This window comes from Sapajus apella, unplaced genomic scaffold (assembly GCF_009761245.1).
Source record: "Sapajus apella isolate SASKATOON/1434 unplaced genomic scaffold, GSC_monkey_1.0 scaffold100, whole genome shotgun sequence".
NCBI classification, from domain to species: Eukaryota; Metazoa; Chordata; class Mammalia; order Primates; family Cebidae; genus Sapajus; species Sapajus apella.
In genome coordinates, this window is record NW_022437040.1 from 5,263,548 (window position 1) to 5,283,224 (window position 19,677).

Genomic DNA, 19,677 nt, shown 5'->3' on the forward strand with positions numbered 1-19,677 from the left:
CAGCTACTTGGAAGGCTGAAGTGGGAGGATCATTTGAGTCAAGAAGCTAGAGGCTGCAGTGAGCTGAGATCGCAACACTGCACTGCAGAAACCCTGTCTCAAACAAAACAAAGTAAAACAAAACAGAGTGCCCATCCTGAAACTTCCTACAGATTTATCCAGGGTGTGTGCTGATGTGCATTTTTTCTAAGGATAATAAAAGAGTTTTTACCATTGCGGAAGACAGTATGGACATTTTTCAAGCATCTAGAATCAGAAATACCATTTGACCCAGCAATCCCATTACTGGCTATATACCCAAAGGAATAGAAATCATTCTACTATAAAGTCACATGCACCCATATGTTTCTTGCAGCACTGTTAACAATAGCAAAGTCATGGAACCAACTGAAATGCCCATCAATGATAGACTAGATGAAAAAGATGTGGTACATATACACCATGGAATACTACGCAGCCATAAAAAGGAATGAGATCATGTCCTTTGCTGGTCTCAAACTCCTGACCTCAAGTGATCCACCTGCCTTGGCCTCCCAAAGTGCTGGGATTGTAGGTGTGTTCTACTGCACCTGGCTAATTTCTGTATTTTTTTAAAATAGAGACCGGGGTTTCACCATGTCTGCCAGGCTGGTCTCAAACGCCAAACCTCAGGTGATCCACTCACCTTGGCCTCCCAAAGTGCTGGGATTACAGGCATGAGCCACCAGGCCCAGCCGATGTGATGCATTTTGGAAGCATGAATTCCTTTGCTTGCCTGGATGATTTTCTTTTTGTTAATATCTGTGCTTGATGTCTAGTATTTAAACAACTGTGTTTTCCTCTAACTATCCAAAGGCTTTAAGTCTGAGACAAACTTCCAGGGAGCAAAACAGTCAACCATTTCACAATGATCAGAGGAGCACTCGAGTCATAAATAAACAAGACTGAATTTTACAAAAATCCAAAGTTTAAAACCAAAGCCCACTTTTCGCATGATCCTTTAAGAGAAAGACAAATCTGGAAGCAAAACAACTTATAAAATGACAGTGCACTTTCAGGAGCCCAGGACACCGTAGTGAAATGGCTCGTTTATAGTTCACAGATTGTAAGTCATGGGGGATTATTTATGAATTCTCAGGATTCATCGGTTTGCTGCATCCTTCTCCATTATTTGAATATTGGAGGCTGCCTGACCAGGATCTTGACAGGGCTTTGCTCCTTCATCCCAGGTGACCCCTGCTGACTCCCCAGGAAGCTGTAACCCTGGGGGAGGACTCAATTTGCAAAGTGCTGGGCGAGACCACTGCCAAGAAGTGCTTGCTCACCCTACCTTCAACGGCAGGGGAATCTCCCTCTCCTTTTGTGGGCGTAGCTGAAGAAAGGATTCATAAATGAAGCTTGATCCTGCTCATCAAACCCAGCTCACACCTCCAGCAATTGAACTTGAAAAAAACCTTTTAAATATTACCGCAAACTATATTGTCATCAAAAAAAAAAAAAAAGAAAAAAACACTTCCTATATTTGAGATGAGAGAATAGAGTGCGAGGCAGTTTCCTGGCTGAACGCACCAGCCCAATACTTAAAGAGAGCAGCTCCTGACTCCGATAGATACCTGATGGGCCCACAGGGGTGACAGTCCAGGCGGACTGATCTTCCCATCCCACATCCGCCCAGCACGATGCCAAGAAAAGGCTGACCGCAACTGGGCCTTCTGCAGAGAAAGGCCTCCTCTTGACTGCCCCGGCTGCTCCCAAGGGCCAGGAAGATGGATTCACACCTGCTGATGTGGGGACTGCTCATGTTCATCATGGTGCCCAGCTGCCAGGCAGGTAAGGGCCTGTGGGTGCCCCCGGAATTCCGGGAAGGCTGACGGGCATCCTTCTCCCAGCCACAGAACCAGACGGAGCCCCAGGTAGATGGTTCCGAGAAGGGAGTTGAATCTTGGGTTCCACCTCTTGCCCGTGACCCACAGGGACCCCGGTTTATGCCTCCGTATTCCTAGGTCTGTCAAGACAGCCTGAAATAGCATTAGGTTCTCCCGTCACTCACAGTCCCTGACAATTAATTCTGGGACAAATAGTGTGACATGATATTGGGATGTTACCAGGGCCCTGATGAGCAGGTTCCTCTAAAAGTTATCTTTTATTCTTCAATGAATTTCCTTTTATTCTCTGCACTCCATGCGTCAGCTAAGAGGCTATCAGGAAGCTCTTTAAGTTCAGGTTAATCTGCTGGAGACATCAGTGCTCATATATCAAATACTGGGATAATTTATGATCTCAGAAAAGTTTAGCTTCAAGGATGTATGCCTTGCTTTACTGCCACAGGAACTAATACCTAGGAATTTCCTTACAAGTGAAACTTTACAGAAATTTTTTCAAATATGCATACTCACCTTTAGAATATGACTACTTCTCATATTCCTATGTATACATATGATATGTATATGTATATGTGTTTATATATGCAAATTTTAAATTTCATTCCTTCTTTCAAATGGGTTTTCTCAAAGATTTTTTTTTTTTGAGACATGGTCTTTGTCACCCAGACTGGAGTGCAGTGGCATGACATTGGCTCAGTGCAACCTCTGCCTCCCAGGCTTAGTGGTCCTCCCACCTCAGCCTCCTGAGCAGCTGGGACTACAGGCACATGCCACCACACCTGGCTAATTGATTTTTTTGTAGAGATGGGGTTTTGCCATGTTGCCCAAGCTGGTCTTGAACTCCTGGGCTCAAGTGATCCACTCGTCTTGGCCTCCCAGAGTTCACGAACCACTGTGCCTGGCCGAGATTTTTTTTTAAAAGAAATAAAAAACCACCAACTTCTACCTCAAACCACTCTTCCTAATTGAGTGTGAATTTTCTAATAATGTCTTCCCTTTGTTTACTCAGGAAGACAGATATGAAAGTTTATAAATTTTTTTGAAGGTTCATAATGGCAAGAAGTAGAATGCTAACCAGCTGTGGAAATAATCTATTCAGAAGTGAAAGACGATGATGCCTTTGAGGCGTCTGCTCGCTTGTTCAGGGGAAGTGGCCAAGTCATGCTGCGCTGTGTGCTGGCCCAGAGGTAGCAATGTCTTTAAAGAGGGCATTTTATGTATTTATTATATATGTTTTATTTCAATAGGTTTTTGGAGGACAGGTGGTGTTTGGTTACATGAATAAGTTCTTTAGTGGGGATTTGTGAGATTTTGGTGCACCCATCACCTGAGCATGTGCGCTGTACCCAATGTGTGGCCTCTTATCCCTCACCCCTCCCACTCTTTCCCGAGTCCTCAGAGTCCATCGTGTCATTCTTATAAAGAGGCCATACTTTCAGGAAGGTTTTTAATGTGATTTCTACCTCCACAGTGTCTTCGCTAAGTCAATCCAAGCCAGAACAGCAAAATCTTTACAATTAGTCATGTTCTGCCTCTGGGAAACACATTTCAAGTAAACTTGTGTTATTTCCAGCCACTGGTGACTTATCCAGGGGTCTGAATGGTCTTGGTGGGGGCAGGGGAAGTAGAGTTCCCCTTTCTTTCACTCCATTCTCAACATCTGTCCGTACCCTGTATGCCCCTCAACACTGTAGGAAATACAAAAATGAGTAAGACATAGTCCCTACCCTTAAGCAATTCATCACCTGGCGAGGAGGAGAAAAGCCTGGACATAATAATAGTAATACCAGTTAGAGGGTGGTGAGATCTACGGAGTGGGGGGCTACCAGAGAAGGCTTCCTGAGGTCACATGTAATGGGGGATCCAAGGGACCAGTGCATTTCCATCAGTGAGATTCCAGGGAGAGAGACCCTTATGAGCCAAGACACAGCAGTGCTTTAGGGAGCAGCAGGTGCTCCACGGTGCTTCTGCCCTGGACAGGGAGGATGGGGATGTGGGGAATTGAAACTGGAAAGTTAGGATGAGGTCAAACAAATCATCTAAGACATTGGGCATTTTTAGTATCTGTATTACTGAGCCCTGGGATGTGGTCAGAAAGAGAATTCTCCTAGTTATAACTTCTTAACTTCACTTATTAGGTAATACGGAACTACAAGAAAATTGAAAATTATAATTGATAAAGTACCTCCTATGTGCCAGATATGTGTCCCATTGTAATCTTCACAGTCACTTTGCAGCATGGACGTCATGATCCCCTAGATGAAGAAAAACCCAAAACTCAGATTCGCACAGGCAGTGACAGTGCCAGGGTTTGAACCTGGTCTCCCTGGATCGTTGTTTCTGTTCACTGCAAACAGGGATCAGAGCCTCATGGAGATGACACTGGCATGGGGTGGAGAGATCAGGTGCACAGTGACAGGTCATGAGGCTCTCAAAATTGTCCAATCATGAGGCAAATGAGGACCCAGCGGCCAAAGACAAGGACATGGGTAGTTTCTGTTATCAACAGGAATTTTCAGGCATCACTCCAGGGTAGGAAACCATCTCATCAGAGACCTTCTTTCTCTAAGAACTCAGTGTTGAAGCAAACCAGTCTTTTTATTCCTCAGGGTGAGAGTCCTCTAATGAAATCACACTGTCAACAGATGCAATTTCTAGCTGATTCATAAGGGCAGATTTTCATTCTGAAAATTTCCAAAGCCACTATTTAACGTGGCGAGGGTTTATGAGGACGTGTTAGTCAACTTGAGTGTTTTTAGTCTCTATATTACTGGGTCCTGGGATGTGGTCAGAAAGAGAATTCTCCTGCTGTTACCAGTATGGCACGTTATTGAAGGCACCTTTCTCAGAACTGTGGAAATTCTGAGAGCTTATGTGTCTCTTGATCATCTTTCTTTCATTCTAGGAATTCTGTGATCAAATCTTTATCCTCTAGGCTTGAAAATATTAAAAAAAAAACAGTGCGGAAACCCATTGAGATGATGTGTTTGTGTAATTATCCCTTCTTGTAAAGACAACTGCCCACAATGGAATTTCCCATCTTCACCTTTGTCAGCCAAACACAAAATGTTCAGCCCTTCACATTTACTCTTTCAACTTCTTGAGGTCCCAAAGTATTATTGCCACGGTTACCTCATTCATCTTCACGACATGCCTGGAAGCTGTAGGGTTTCCTGACCACTGGGGCACTTCATAAAACAGTTGCTACTTTCCAAAAAACAGTTGCTACTTTCCTTAAATAGGCAGTTTGGTAAATCACCTGTGTGTAGCCTTCATTTTAGATGTGAGACTTGACAAAGAAAAAAGTTGACTTCACAATTCTACACCAAAAGAATGAGCTTCACGAATGCGTCAGTTAGAGGTGCTAACAGAGAGAGGTTGGCGGACTCTGCAACTCCGTTACTCCATCCCACTGACCTCAGAGAAATGTTCCTAGACTGATTTTTGTGTAAAGCCTTGGGTATTCTTTATACCTCTTTGTAATTTTTTTTTTTTTTTGAAACAGGGTCTCACTCTGTCACCCAGGCTGGAGTGCAGTGGTAAGATCTTGGCTCACTGCAACCTCTGCATCCTGGGTTCAAGTGATTCTCCTGCCTCAGCCTCCGTGAGCAGCTGGGATTACAGGCGTGCGCTACCACGCCTGGCTAATTTTTGTATTTCTAGTAGAGTTGGGGTTTTACCATGTTGGTCAGGCTGGTCTTGATCTCCTGACCTCAGGTAATCTCCCCACCTCGGCCTCTCAAAGTGCTGGGATTACAGGCGTGAGCCACCATGCCCAACCCTCTTTGTGATTACTTGTTGGGGTCATTCCTCTGCTAGCTATGGACACCATCAAGGCAGGCAGTCCCTCAACATGGCAGCTGTTCACGCTCCTTCCCCGCTCCTCCCCCGCTCCTCTTCTTGCCCCAGAATGAGCAGAAACTTTACAGATAAACAGAGAATTCCCTCAGGAAATGAGGCATGTTGCCCGAGGTCACGGGGAATAGAATCAGCAGGAAAGTAAACCTGGTAGGAAGCAGAAAGTGGGCCAATGCACTGAGAAGACATGGTGAGGGTGTGAGTGTTTGACAGATTTCCTTCTGTAAAATGAGGAGGTCGACCCCGGGATGTTAAAACTCCCTTCCAGCTCCATCACTCTATGTCAAGGATTCCGGAAAGGAAATCAAATAAGCTCTGCTTAAAAGGCATTTTCAAGCTGGGGAGATTTTGGATGAAAAAGTTTCCCAAATGAAGACATACTGGCAGAGTCATGGTTGAGTGACCTTCGTGTGTCAATGCACCCAGGCCTGATGCCTCACCGCGGGTTATTCCCAGCTCTGAAGAGGTACTGCCCTGCACCCAAGCGTGACCCGCTGCTTCTGTAATCGCTGCAGTTGCAGGTGTCAAGGCAAAAACTCCACTAACTCAATTCTCAACATCTATCCAGTACCGCTTATGCTCCTTTTCAATACCATAGGACATGTAAAAATGAGCAAGACATACTCCTGATCCTTGAGAGAGTCATAAGCTGGTGAGGAGGAGAAAGGCATCGAAATAGTAACACAAGTCATATATGGTAAGATCTACCGAGTGTGGGGCTATCAGAGAAGGCTTCATGAGGGTGACATGGGAAGGGAGCCCCAAGGGACCAATCAATTTCAATCAGTTCCAGGAAGAGGGGCTCCTGTGAGCCAAGACACACCAGTGCCTAAGGAGCAGCAGGTGGTCCACTGTGCTCCCGCCCTGCACAGGGAGGATGGGTCTTCTGCTGTTCGTTTGCTTGTGTAGGAATTTTTCCTCTTAAACAATATCCTTGTCTCCCACGGGAGAACTTTTACACGAGTGGGAATCTGTCTCTTTTCTCTATCCCAGGCCTTCTCCTGGGAGAAGAGAAAAGAGAATCTTTGTTTTGTTTTGTTTTTTGGACAGAGGCTCACTCTGTCGCCCAAGCTGGAGTTCGGTGGTGCTATCTCAGCTCACTGCAAACTTTACCTCCTGGATTCAAGTGATTCTCCTGCCTTTGCCTCCTGAGTAGCTGGGATACAAGTGAGCACCACCACACCTGGCTCGTTTTTGCAATTCTAGTAGAGATAGGGTTTTGCTATGTTGCCGAGGCTGGTCTTACACTCTGAACCTCAAGCCATCTGCCTGCCTGGGCCTCCCAAAGTGCTGGGATTACAGGTGTGAGCCACTGTGCCCAGCTGAAAAGAGATCTTAATTCAGTTGATAACCTCTAAAAGCTTTAAGACCTTCTTCACTGAAAGAGTTCACACAGAAGCTGAACTAGAACCCAGCCCTCTTAAATTTCAGCTTAATATTCCCCGCACATCCTTACCTGGATTCTCAGTGGTATTTCTTCATCCAGCCATTCATGCATGAGGATTACAGAGAGGAAGTTTCCAGCTCTTGTCCTCTTGTGCTCACGGTTTAACATGGGAAACGAAACACCTGCCGAGTGGCTCCCATCCCTAAGTAAGCCAACAGTGTTTGCCGATATCCCCCACTGAATCCTCCGCCGTATTCTCAAGTAACTCACTCATTTAGGGGAAAACAATAATATAATCGTCTCTGGAAATTTTAGGTATTTTCCACTCTAAGATTATTCAGTTTTTTGACTGATCTCAAGGTGGCTCTGGGGTTTGCTTCTGTCAAAAAGAAAACAGTTCCCACTGGGAAATGTGTGGAGGGTAATGGTCCAAAACACCAGCTGTACATTAGAGTGTGCATCCGGGAGGCTTTAAAAAGTGACGTCCAAGACTAATTAAGACAAATTAAGCAGACTCTCTGCAGAACAGAAGCGAACGTCACAATTCCTTCTCTTCCAGTTCCTTGAATGCTTCCAAGTTGCACTCAGGACTGAAACTTACCAAATTAGAAAGTCGAATAACGATTTCCATGGTTGGTTTGATTCAATTATCTCATTTCTATTCACTGGGAACAGGTGTGCTCAGGCAGTACTTCTCAACCTTTAGTGCATTTAGAGATCATCCAGGGATCTTGCCGTGAAGCAAATTCTGACTCAGGAGGTCTGGGGTTAGCACCTAAGATTCTGGTGAAAACAGATTCCACGTGAGGCCTATGTTATTGGTGCACGAACCCCATTTTGAGTAACAAGGCTATCATGTCAGAGAAGAAATATGCATTGCTTCTAACCACACAGAACTTGTGATTGAAATGAGAAAATAGGCTGAGCGTGATAGCTCATGCCTGTAATCCCCGCACTTCGGGAGGCCAAGGCAGGAGGATCTTAAAAAAAAATCAGAAAAAGGGAAAACCAACCTGGGAAAGATCAAATACTGCAAAGAATGCCATGAATGATCAGAACAGGGGGAGCAACATGCTACCTGGAGAACTAGAAAGAAAAGTTCTCAGAGAAGGTGGCCTGGGACCTCCTGGCCCTGAAGGGTGGTTCTGAATGTCAGGAGAAGGGCTGGAGGATGGTGTTTTCTATGGTTTTGCTGGAGTCATATACCTGGACCATGTTCCACGAGTAGTGACCTGACCAGTTAGTGAGATGAGGTGCTTGTCAGGACAACTACACAATGAGCCATGTTTCAACATACATGCGGTTTGGGGTGTGTGCCAAGCCAAATGAGTCTCAGGCGACTAAAGATTCTCAGACAAAAATGAATACTTTTGCTCAGACAGACAGCATGTGAGTGCTTCCCACCTTGCTTCAACCTGCAGTCACTGCAGGTGTCATTGGCCCCCAGCAGATGTCCTTGGTGCAATGGGCCAGTGATCACTATGGCCAGCACCACATGACCCTGGATGGCAGCCAAAGAAGTCCTGGGTCTCGTTTCCCTAACTCCACATTTTTCCCTGACCCAGCCCCAGCCATGTGCACACCGCAAGGCTGGATTCCCAGTGCTTCGGTCCTGACAGCCCACTCCCCCAATCCCACCCCCAACCAGTTCCCAAGCGGCTTTTGACCAGCAGCTCTGCCTGCAGCCCTTGAGCCAGATCCAGGCATCCTGCACACAGGAGGGCTTCAGGTGGCAGGAAACTCCAAGGCAACAAAGTGTGTGGGTGGCACGGGTGGGGTTGACTGGAAGGTCACTGTGCTAGGAGGAAGAGGAACGGGCAAGATACGGATCGGAAGTATTCACATCCTGTGCCAGTGGAGGGGCCTGCCCCTGGTGGAAGGTGTGGCCGGACGAGCTCCTGGCCCACGTCCCTGCCTGTCCCAGGCTTTTTCCTCCCATGCTGCACATAGTGCAGGAATGAGCTGGTGCAATTGGACTCGCAGCAATTGAGTCATTTTTCCCAAAAGAAGAAGAAAGAGCAGTGTTTTAAACGGATAAGAAGGAAGCTGCAGCCGGGCGCAGTGGCTCATGCCTATAATCCCAACGCTGTGGGGGGCCGACAGGGGAGGATCCCTTGAGCCCAGGAGTTTGAGACCAGCCTGGGCAACATAGTGAGACCCCACTTCTATTTTGTAAAATGATAATTAATTTTAAATAAGGAAGTTGTATGGAAGCCATCAGTTTCTTTATCCTAAAGAGTGTGGAAGATAGAACCGTCGCCAACAGCCCCTGATTTCCTTTGGTAGGAAAGGGAGGTGAGGAAAGCTGTGGACCAGGAAACGGATGGCTGGTTAGGGCCGGCCTGCACCAACTCTGATACTGTTACCTATTTTTTTCCTCAGGCTTATTTGCTTTAAGCTTTGTTCCAGAAAACCTCTGGATACTAGCTAGAACCGCGGCAGTGAATACCCATTGTCTAAAAGTGATCTTTCGGGTGTTATGTTAAGACATAGTACTACTTTGGTTAATTCTCAAAATAAAGTAGGTCATATGATTTTCCCTGTTTTATGCCTGGCAAACTGAGGCCTGGCAATCTGAGGCTTACAGAGGTTAAATAGGTTGCCCGATATAGCCCTGTGAGGAAGGGGCTAGGATCGGAAGCAGGCGGTCTCATTCTAGAACCTGTCTTCTTTCCTCCTGCTAAAGGTCAAAACACAAGGGTGCCATGTGAGCAGGGGAGTGATTTTTGGTTTTGACAAAGCCGAAGTAATAGGCTCTGAGTAATGCCACTGCTCCTCCAGCCCCAGGTATGTTGAGTGAGGCAGCACCCACAGAGCTGCGTGGCACCCACAGAGCTGCGTGGCACTCTTCAAGCTGCTGGAGCAGCCAGCCTCCTGCAGGACAGTTTGGGGCCCATCTGGTCCTTGGGGTCTGGGTTCTCCAGGTCCTGCTGTTCCCTGCAGCCATCCTTCTACCTCCAGAGCAGTGTGGAGCATCTTTAGAGAAAGTGGCACTGTCACACCTGCCCCAGCAGCCCCAAAACAGAGGAAATTCTGAGCACCTCCAGGTGTGAGTCACCACACCACCTTCAGGAATTGCCACCTCTGCCCACAGAATCACCCACTCTTTTCTGTTTGGGACCAAAATAGATACCTCCTTCAGAAGCCGCTGCTTTCTGTACTCTCAGCTATAAAAAAACAAAGGCAAGGATAGGTGTGTGCCTCTGAGGCATGAGGGGGGGCACGTTTTCTCCCGAGAAGGTTTTCCGAGAGAAGCTGCTACAGCAGTAGGGGTAGCAGATGGCTGGGGGTACAGGAGGAAGGGGGGAAATCAGGGTGACGGGAAATGACTTCTTGAGTGGCAGGACTTCCCTGTCATAGGTTTGTTGATTCCTTTGTGCATTCATTCATTCAGCAAGTGTTCGTTGAGCAACTGCTGTGTGTCAGGCACAGGGTTTGAGACACAGAGATGAGTAAGAGCCCGTCCTTGACCTCTGCACAGACAATTATGACACAGGCTAAGTGCTGAGATAGAAGTTTAAAGAAGGAGTCGATGGAACACACAGATCGATGTTCATCCCCCGCAAAACCAGCGCAGCTCACATCAGGACCGCCTCATTCACATCACGGTAGGCACAGAGAGGACAGCAGAGAGCACTGTTTTGTCATCAGCTACTAAAATTATTAAAGCCAAACACCACTCATTTTGAACTTAATGTAGACAGAGGATGTACAGTTTCCCTTTGCTCAAGAAATTCCTTTACGGAGAAAATGGGAACATTTCAAGTGGGAGTATTGCAATTCCTTTAATAACAAGCTGTTTGCTAGTGCCCACATTCCCCAAGGATTCTAGAAGCACCTTTAAAAATAGACAGCTCTGACCACCTGCCCCACACACATACCTGTGAACCATTCTCCTATCCTAAAGTCTGTGACCTCTCCAAGGAAGGGAGGAAGGAATCATATTCGTCCAGTTTACATTATCATGTACTTTATAGCAAAGCAGCAATGTTTCTTTAAAAATACATATACAGAGAGAGAGAGAGAGAGAGAGAGAGAGAGAGAGGTAGAGAAACATACATATATAGCCGGGTGTGGTGGCTCATGCTGTAATCCCAGCACTTTGGGAAGCTGAGGTGGGCAGATCACCTGAGGTCAGGAGTCTGAGACCAGCCTGGCCAACATGGTGAAACCCCATTTCTACTAAAAATACAAACATTAGCCCGACATGGTGCAGGAGCCTGTAATCCCAGCTTTTGGTGGGGCTGAGGCAGGAGAATTGCTTGAACCTGAAGGCAGAGGTTGCATTGAGCCAAGATCCGCCACTGCACTCCAGCCTGGGTGACAGAGCAAAACTCCATCTCAAAAAAAAAAGGAAAAGAGGTGTGTGTGTGTGTGTGTGTGTGTGTGTGTGTGTATTTTCCTCATGAAATGAGCCCTTTGAAGCAAACTGGCCCATCTTTTCACAGAAAGATCAGTTTATGACATTACCAAGTAAAGAGCAAAGGAATCATTCTAAAAGTTTTGTTTGAAGTCCCCGGAGTTGAAGTTGACGTCAGCCTCTTCCTGCCCCGGCGCCCCGAGAGTTTCCCGGGAGTTTTGGGGATGACACCCGGCTGCATGCGTGACATCTCGCTGGCTGGGGACCGGCCTGGTGGCTTCCCCAGCAGAGCCTGCAACCCAGCTGAGCACCGGTGTGGTCTCTGCTTCCGGCCCTTGTGGCGGCACATCTGTTTAGAGCCTGATTTAGAACAAAAGAACTTTTGTAAAGGAGAAAACTCCTTATTTTAAGTGGAAAGCAAAACAGATATCTTAAAAAAAAAAAAAAAGCAGGGGAGAGGGGTCGAGAATAAAAGGCCGTTTCTCCAGACTTCGTGCCGGCGACGCCCAGGGGTGCTGAGATCGCAGGGTGAGCCCTTCGGCTCTGGGTGTCGATCCCTGGTTTACTGCACTTCGGGCTTTCACTGCCTTTCACCCACTTTCCCTCTCCCAGCGTCTCTCAAGCTCCACTTCTCCGGCCCCGCCTTCGGTCCAGTGCAGAGGCCCTGCAGCCAGGGCCCCGTCCTCCTCTTCCTCCTGCCGGGGGATCCCAGCTCTGGAGGGCCCCAGGCCAGCAGGCTGAGCTGCGCGCCCTGCCTCTGTGATCTCACAGCTTCCTCACAACCCCCTAGGAGATGGGGAGTGTTAGCACCATTTCCCCCCCGCCCCCCCCCCACACACTTTTTATTGAGACAGTCTTGCTCTGTCGCCCAGGCTGGAGTGCAGTGACTCAATTTCAGCTCCGCCTCACAGGTTCAAGCAATTCCTCCTGCCTCGGCCTCCCAAGTAGCTGGGATTACAGGCACCTGAAACCACGCCTGACTAATTTTTGTGTTTTTAGCAGAGACGGGGTTTCACCATGTTGGCCAGGCTGGTCTCAAACTCCTGACCTCAAGTGACACCAGCCTTAGGCTCCCAAAGTGCTGGGATTACAGGTGTGAGCCACCACTCCGAGCTACCATTCCCATTTTACAGATGAGGAAACTGAGACCATGAGGCAGCAATTCCCTCTCCCAAGAAAGCAAGGAGTCAGTGGATCTGAGCAGAATCCATAGGCTCAGGCCCGACACAGGAAGCAAGCTGTCAACAGGCACAGATTAGTCTCCTGAGCTTCCTAGGCAGGCTCTGAGGCTCTGGTTTTCAGCCACCCTGTGATTCATCCCCAAGTTAGTCTCCCCTGAAAGCACCTCTCAGGGTGCCCTTGCTGCTGCAAGAGCTCCAGTCATTTCCATTGCCTCGGGAGTACTTTGCCACCTCCTCTGCCAGGCACACAATATGCTCTCCAGCCAAGGCTGTTCCCTCAGCACATAGCATGCCTTGGCCAGCAGGTCTCCTCCTGTCCTTCGAAGGGAAACTCCTCGTTTGTGATTTCAAAGCTGGAGTGCCGGGAACATTCCGCCTCCATAATCCTCCCTGTCTCGTCTGCCTACCGGAATTTTTCCCAACCAGAAAAGTATCTTGAGAGAATGGAAAAGTCTTACGAATTTGGAAAGTTGGCAGGCTTGAATTCAAACTCTAGCTCGGACTTGTGAATTTCTACTTTCCTTTATGGAAGCCTTGGCATGCCATTCTGTGCGGCTAGGAAGGTGGTGGGAGTGAGGCAGATACAGTATGGTGAGTGCTGTATAAACAAAAGGGAGCAAAGTCTGGGACTGCAGAGAAATGCCACAAAGCCCAGCAGGGGAAGGGTCCCAGAGGCTTCCTAGAGAAAGATGGCAGCCAATGGGAGACCTTCACGGCAAGCAGCAGTTAAGAAGGTAGAAACACATGAGGAAGTGTGGATGAGCATGATGGTTCCTTGTAATGTGTCATCTTGCCTGGGCTAAGGGACGCCCAGAGAGCTGGCAAAACCTTCTCTCTGGGTGTGTCTGTGAGGGTGTTTCCAGGAGACACTGGCATTTGAATCAAACCAGCTGGGTACATTTTGTGTTGGTAGACTGAATGAAGAAAATCACCCTCACCAGTGTGGTAAAGATCATCCAACCACAGAGGGCCAGAATAGAACAAGAAGGTAGAGGAAGGTTGCATTCTCTCTGTTCAAGCTGGGACACCCGTCTTCTCCTGCTCGTGGACAATGGCACTCCTGGTTCTCCAGCTTTTGGACTCTGGGACTTACAGCAGTGGGCACGCTGGTCCTCAGGCCTTCAGTCTTAGACTGAGCCACACCACCAGCTTTCCTAGTCATCCAGCTCCAGCTGGCATCTTGTGGGACTTCTCAGCCTCCATAATTGAGTGAGCCAGTTCCCATTATAAATGTTCTCTCATTTATCTACATACATCCTACTGGTTTTGTTTCTCTGGGGAACCCCGACTAATACAATGAGCAAGGCCCAAGACAAAACACGTGGTGAGCTCCAAGAGCCATGCAAGGCAGGAGAGCTCAGGCACATGGTAGAAGTGGGGATTCTGAAGCTGGGCATGAGCTGTGTCTTGGAGCCTCGTCATGTCACTGGATTTAAACTGTCCTGGAAGGAACAGAGCATCCTAGAGGGGTCTCATACTTGTACTTTGGAGAGACAGCACTGGGCTCATGTAAAGATGAAGGGACGCATAAAGGCAAACCCGTGGGCCACTGAGTAACCTCCATGGGCGTCCATGAGGGCCGGTTCCTAACCTTAGTGGACCTCAGCTTCTGTTCATATAAAATGGGAATGACACAAACCCTGCTGGGTGCTGTAAGGCTACATAAGCTAGCCTGCTAAGAGTGACCAGAGCAGAGTAGGTGCTCATTAATCGTGACTTGTTGGACTTCTAGTCTGCATGGCCAAGGACCCTTCCCTCAGACCTTTCTATGTGGATGCCTGACAGGCTGCTCAGTCTACACTTCCAAAACTGTCCTTCCTTCCCGGACCTGCTCTTTCTCCTCTCTTTGCTATTTCAATAAATAGTACCCCATCCTCCCCATTGCCCAGGAAATCTGAGCAAAATCCTCATTTCTTCCTTTCTGTCCTCCATGCATCTAATCCAGCCTAAATATTTGGCAACTCCAGCTTCTAAAATCTCTGAAGGCCAGCAACCCCTCTTCATGCTTACTCATCAGCACCTGCCCCCAGGACTCCCATGACAGCCGTCCTGTGATGCAGGACAGACACATGACAACGGCAGTTGAGGGTCAGAGTCTACAGGGACGTCAGGAGCAGGATGCAGCCAGCACATGAGGATGGAAAGGGGGGAGGACAGGCAGACACTCGTGGGTAAGAGCATGCGCTCTTCAGGCTGTCTGGGTCCAAGTCCCAGCTCCACCACTGAGGTGCTGTGTGGCTCTGGAAAAGTCACTGGGCCTCTCTGTGCCTTAGTTCCTGCCTCTATAGAATGGAGATGAGAAGAAGACATCATCTCATAATTAATTACTGCCTAAGTATTCATTTTAACCACATTATTATAGTCTAGTACTGTATGATGTCTTTTATTAAATATTTATATTACATAATATACTAATTCTATTAATGAGTATACTATAGTATTTTATATAACATCTTAATCGCTTATTATATAGTTGTATAGTTATTATTTTATCATATAATTTCACAAGATATGATATAGTATTTTATATATTTCATTTATGATGTATTTATATTTATATACTTTATTATATCTGAATTGTGATGTCTAACAAAATAAAATGTTAATTATCCTTCATATTCATAATAAGCTCCTTCATCTGTGGCTGGGAAGCCACGAGCATTTGCGTGTGTGAGCTTTCCTGTGTGCCGGCATGCAGTGTGTCGTGCCTCACTGACGTGACTTGTTCTCAGTGGCCTGGAGGCACAGAGTGCAGGATGAGGGTGCATGCTTCGGGCAGGAAGAGCTTTGGAGTGGGCTGACTCCTGAGCTCTCCTCTGGTGCTGTGGCTTCTGAGGCCCCCAGGTGACAAATGGCCTTCGCCATCCTAGTGTTTCCTCTATGTTCATCCTACGCTCTGGGTGTGGCATAGGCCACACTCCTGACCCCAACAGCATCAGGTGGTGTGCACATGGTGTGAGGTTGGGATGGAATGCTGTTGGCACGGGGGTTGTCCTATGGGCTGGCTGTGTCCACATGGTCTGATTACACCTTCCGCAGATCAGCAAGGGTCCAGCACTTCCTCAGGGCTAGGGCATGCACAGGGTGTGCAGGGATTTGAGAGTCCTTGCACAATGCCTACATGCTCTCCATACAAGCATGCAGAGAGATGGAGAGGGTCTTTGCCCCTTTCAGTCCTAACATTCTATGGCTTAGTAACAACTTGTCCTACACCCAAGTAAAAAGCAGGATCTTCTCAGCACTGTGCTGAGGAAGCCTTTGAACCTTCCAATAGGACATAGGCTCCCCGCCTGCATCTTAAGTTCCCGTGTCCTCAGGAAATGTGGCCACCTTGGAATTCAGCTCTCCAAGAAGCCCAGTGTGAATGCCCATTGCGGGAGTATCTGAGCTCAGCAAAAGCCTTGAGGTTGCATTTGTGTCTGAGGCCAGTCCCTGGAGCACAGGCATCGGCTTTTGGTACCATGTAACCTATAACCTTAACCTTCTCTCTGCTCTGTGCTGTCCGCCCCAGCAATCCTGCAGTGCCTGAAATGTCATTGTCTTCCCCGATGTCTGGGGTAGCACCTGTGAACACGTGGATTTGATACTTTCATGATGCTGTTTGTCTCTACTGAACCCTTGTTAAGCAAAATCACAGTAGACGAGCATATCATGCAGTATCTGAAGGTCCCAGCACCCCAGAACCTCAATCAGTGCTCCCTGCTTCCCATGGTTTTCACCCTGTGTTTCCACATTTGGATTGTCATTCTCCATGGAAGGGCATGATACCTATCAACAACACACAATTTATGCAGCTCGTGTCTTGTATAACTGAGTGTGAATTCTTGAGAGCAGGAAGGAAAAGGGGTACAAGAAGGCCCGCCTGGGAAATGGGTGAGGAGCAGGGCAGAGTGAGCCTGGCTGCTGGGAACCCCTACTGGAGCTCTGGGTTCTGGACACGTGGGCTTGGCCTGCCTGACACAATTAGGATTGGTGTCAACAAGACCGGCCCTCACCTGAGTCCATCTGGGCCTCAGTTCCCGGGAGAAACACTTAGCATCATGACTTCAGAGGCTGCCATCGTTTTTCATGACTTTTTCTTTTTCCTTCTTTTCTGTTTCCCTCTTAAGTTTCTACCTATAAGTAAGTTATACTTACTTAGTCTGTCTTTCTTTACAATCTCAGGGGAAATTCCGTTGAGTTGAAAATTGCCTCAGCTCCTTGCTCCAATTTCTCAGAAAAGTCTCTTTCCTTGCAGAAAAGACTGTGGGTGGGAGTCACTGATTTAGCATATTTCTACTAAAAATATGACTCCGTCCCAAGAAATTGGTTTTAAAGATTTGAGGAAAAACTGCTTTTAGATTTCAGAGAAAGAAAAAGAGTGTGTTTCTACTTCCCCCTTTTAAATCTGATAACTCTTTAATTTTAATCGGGTTGACATTCTGTGGTGAGCTTGTGGTTAACTCCTTCATGCCCGGAAGCTTGTTGTCGACCAAGAAGACTCCCAGGATTAGAAAATAACCAGCACCCAACATTTCATTTGCGGACGCATTTGAGGTCCCAAAATGTGATGGTTTAGCCCCAGCTGCTTGTAGGGATATTTTTAGTTCCCTGCTTCTTTTTTCCCTTCTAAGTAAGGAGAAAATAACTAGATCCCTCCACCCCACACCCCATCTTTTTCTGTTTCGTTTGGTTTGGTTTAATAAGTTGAGTAAGGCACAGTTGTTCTCCAAAACGGTCTTACTCTGTGAGCTACTTATTTTTGGGTTGCGGAAACTCTGACTACTTGACCCAGCCAACCAGGCCTCAGAAACTGTGGGTCAGAGAACAAATAACTCACAATGCTTCTGTGCTAATTACTACAGGGATGTGCCCAAGTGCCCCAAGATGTCCTCCGTGAAGCACATTACCTTCTTCTCCCTTCCCTGGGGAATCAGGCAACTTTTCTTTGATGACAGCAACTTCCTTAAATCCCCCCAAGCCCTGAAACAGGCACTTTACTTCTCCCACATTTCCCTCAACATTTGTGCTTGCTGAATGAAATCTTGCATCCTGACTTTGTAAAGATAATTGTATATATTATGATGCATTAAATTGCTCTGTATATAGATTGCCATTTTATACATATTATTTAATTCAATAAATAAGTCAAAATTTGAAAACAAAAAAAAGAAACAAGGAAGGTGAATGTTTGAATGAAAGAACTAATCAATGGGTAACAGCACTAGTGCCAATGCCAACACCAAGTACTCATGCAGAACCTACCATGGCCTTTTGGAGGCAGGGCTCAGACACCGGACCAAACTGAGGACTAGCAAGAACAGGACTGGGGCAGAAGCAGCTTTCCATAATACACGTCCGTGAGTGTGCCATGGTGGCTTACCGTTGCCATGGCAACACCCAGGCGCTCCTGCCCCTTTCCATAGCAGTGACCAGAGGACCCGAAAGTTACTACCCCTTCCCTAGAAATTTCTGCATAAACTTAAACTGCAGAAATTCCCTTAAACTGCAGGTAATTAAAAGTAGGTGTAAATATGACTGCAGAACTGACCTGAGCTGCTACTCTCTGCCTCTGGGGTAGCCTGCTCTGCAGAAGCAGTCACGGAGCTGTAACATAGCCAGAACCGTAACATTGCCACTTCAATAAAGCTGTTTTCTTCTATTCTACCACCGGCTTGCCTCTGAATTTCTTCCTGGGTAAAGCCAAGAACCCTTGTGGGCTAAGCCCCACCTTGAGGCTCACCTGTCCTGCATCACTACCAGCTACTCCAGGAAGATACTCTAGGCTTAATTGTGTTGAATTCAGCTGCTGAGGACTGAGAGGTGATTCAGATGATTAACTTAATAAACAAAATTGGGAGTTGGACTTTCCTGCTGTGGCCTTGCCACTGAGTTGGGAGAAAGGGGGTTTCTTCCTCTGATAAATTTCCACATCCATGGACAAAGGAAAAGGCTCTGAACTCATCACTTCCTTTGGAAGAGGCTTTGGTAAAGAATCAGCATTTGGGCTGGGCGCGGTGGCTCAAGCCTGTAATCCCAGCACTTTGGGAGGCTGAGGCGGGTGGATCACGAGGTCAAGAGATCGAGACCATCCTGGTCAACATAGTGAAACCCCGTCTCTACTAAAAATGCAAAAAATTAGCTGGGCATGGTGGTGCGTGCCTGTAATCCCAGCTACTCAGGAGGCTGAGGCAGGAGAATTGCCTGAACCCAGGAGGCGGAGGTTGCGGTGAGCCGAGATCGCGCCATTGCACTCCAGCCTGGGTAACATGAGTGAAACTCCGTCTCAAAAAAAAAAAAGAATCAGCATTTGGGAGGTTGGCAAGAAAAACCTATTTGTTCTATAAATATTTTAAGATTATTAAAATTTCAAACAATACAAAAAACACAAAGATGAATATAGCCATCACGTGTCCACCATCAGGAGTCAGTAAATGTTTACAGTTTATTTTGGTTGTTTCATGTCTTTCCATTTATTTTAAATACATGCTGTTGTGTGTGCGATGGCTCATGCCTGTAATCCCAACACCTGTAATCCCAACATTTTGGGAGGCTGAGACGGGCAGATCACCTGAAGTCAGGAGTTCAAGACCAGCCTGACTAACATGGTGAAACCCTGTCTGTACTAAAAATACAAAGGAATACAAAAATTAGCCTGGTGCGGTGTGGGCACCTGTAATCCCAGCTTCTCGCAGGGCTGAGACAGGAGAATTGCTTGAATCTAAGAGGTAAAGTTGGCAGTGAGCCGAGATCCAGCCTGGGTGACAGGGCAAGACTCCATCTCAAAAAACAAAAACAAGAACAAATATATGCTGTAGATATAGTGGAGCTCCCTCTGCGTCCAACACAATCCCATTCTTCCCCTCCAGTAATTGGTCTCTTGAACCTGGGCTGTATCTCCTGATGCAATATACACTCCTGGTTTGTTTTTTATTTTATACATAGATATATAATATACTGTTTCTTTTTGCAACTTTGCTTGCAAAAAGAAACAGTATATTATACATTTTAATAATAAATAATATTTGTTATTGCAACTGAAGTTGCAAA

The 19,677-nt window shown here is 46.9% G+C and overlaps 1 protein-coding gene across 1 annotated transcript in view; it reads left to right on the plus strand.

Annotated features, from left to right (window-relative positions):
* Window positions 1–652: 652 nt before the first annotated feature.
* The window catches only part of IL2RA (interleukin 2 receptor subunit alpha), a 53,115-nt gene continuing 34,090 nt past the window's right edge, over window positions 653–19,677 (plus strand). Inside the window, exon 1 of the mRNA XM_032258190.1 lies at window positions 653–1,809. Coding sequence (XP_032114081.1) covers window positions 1,746–1,809 — 64 coding nt within the window. The 5' untranslated portion in view covers window positions 653–1,745. The remainder of the gene's footprint in view (window positions 1,810–19,677) is intronic.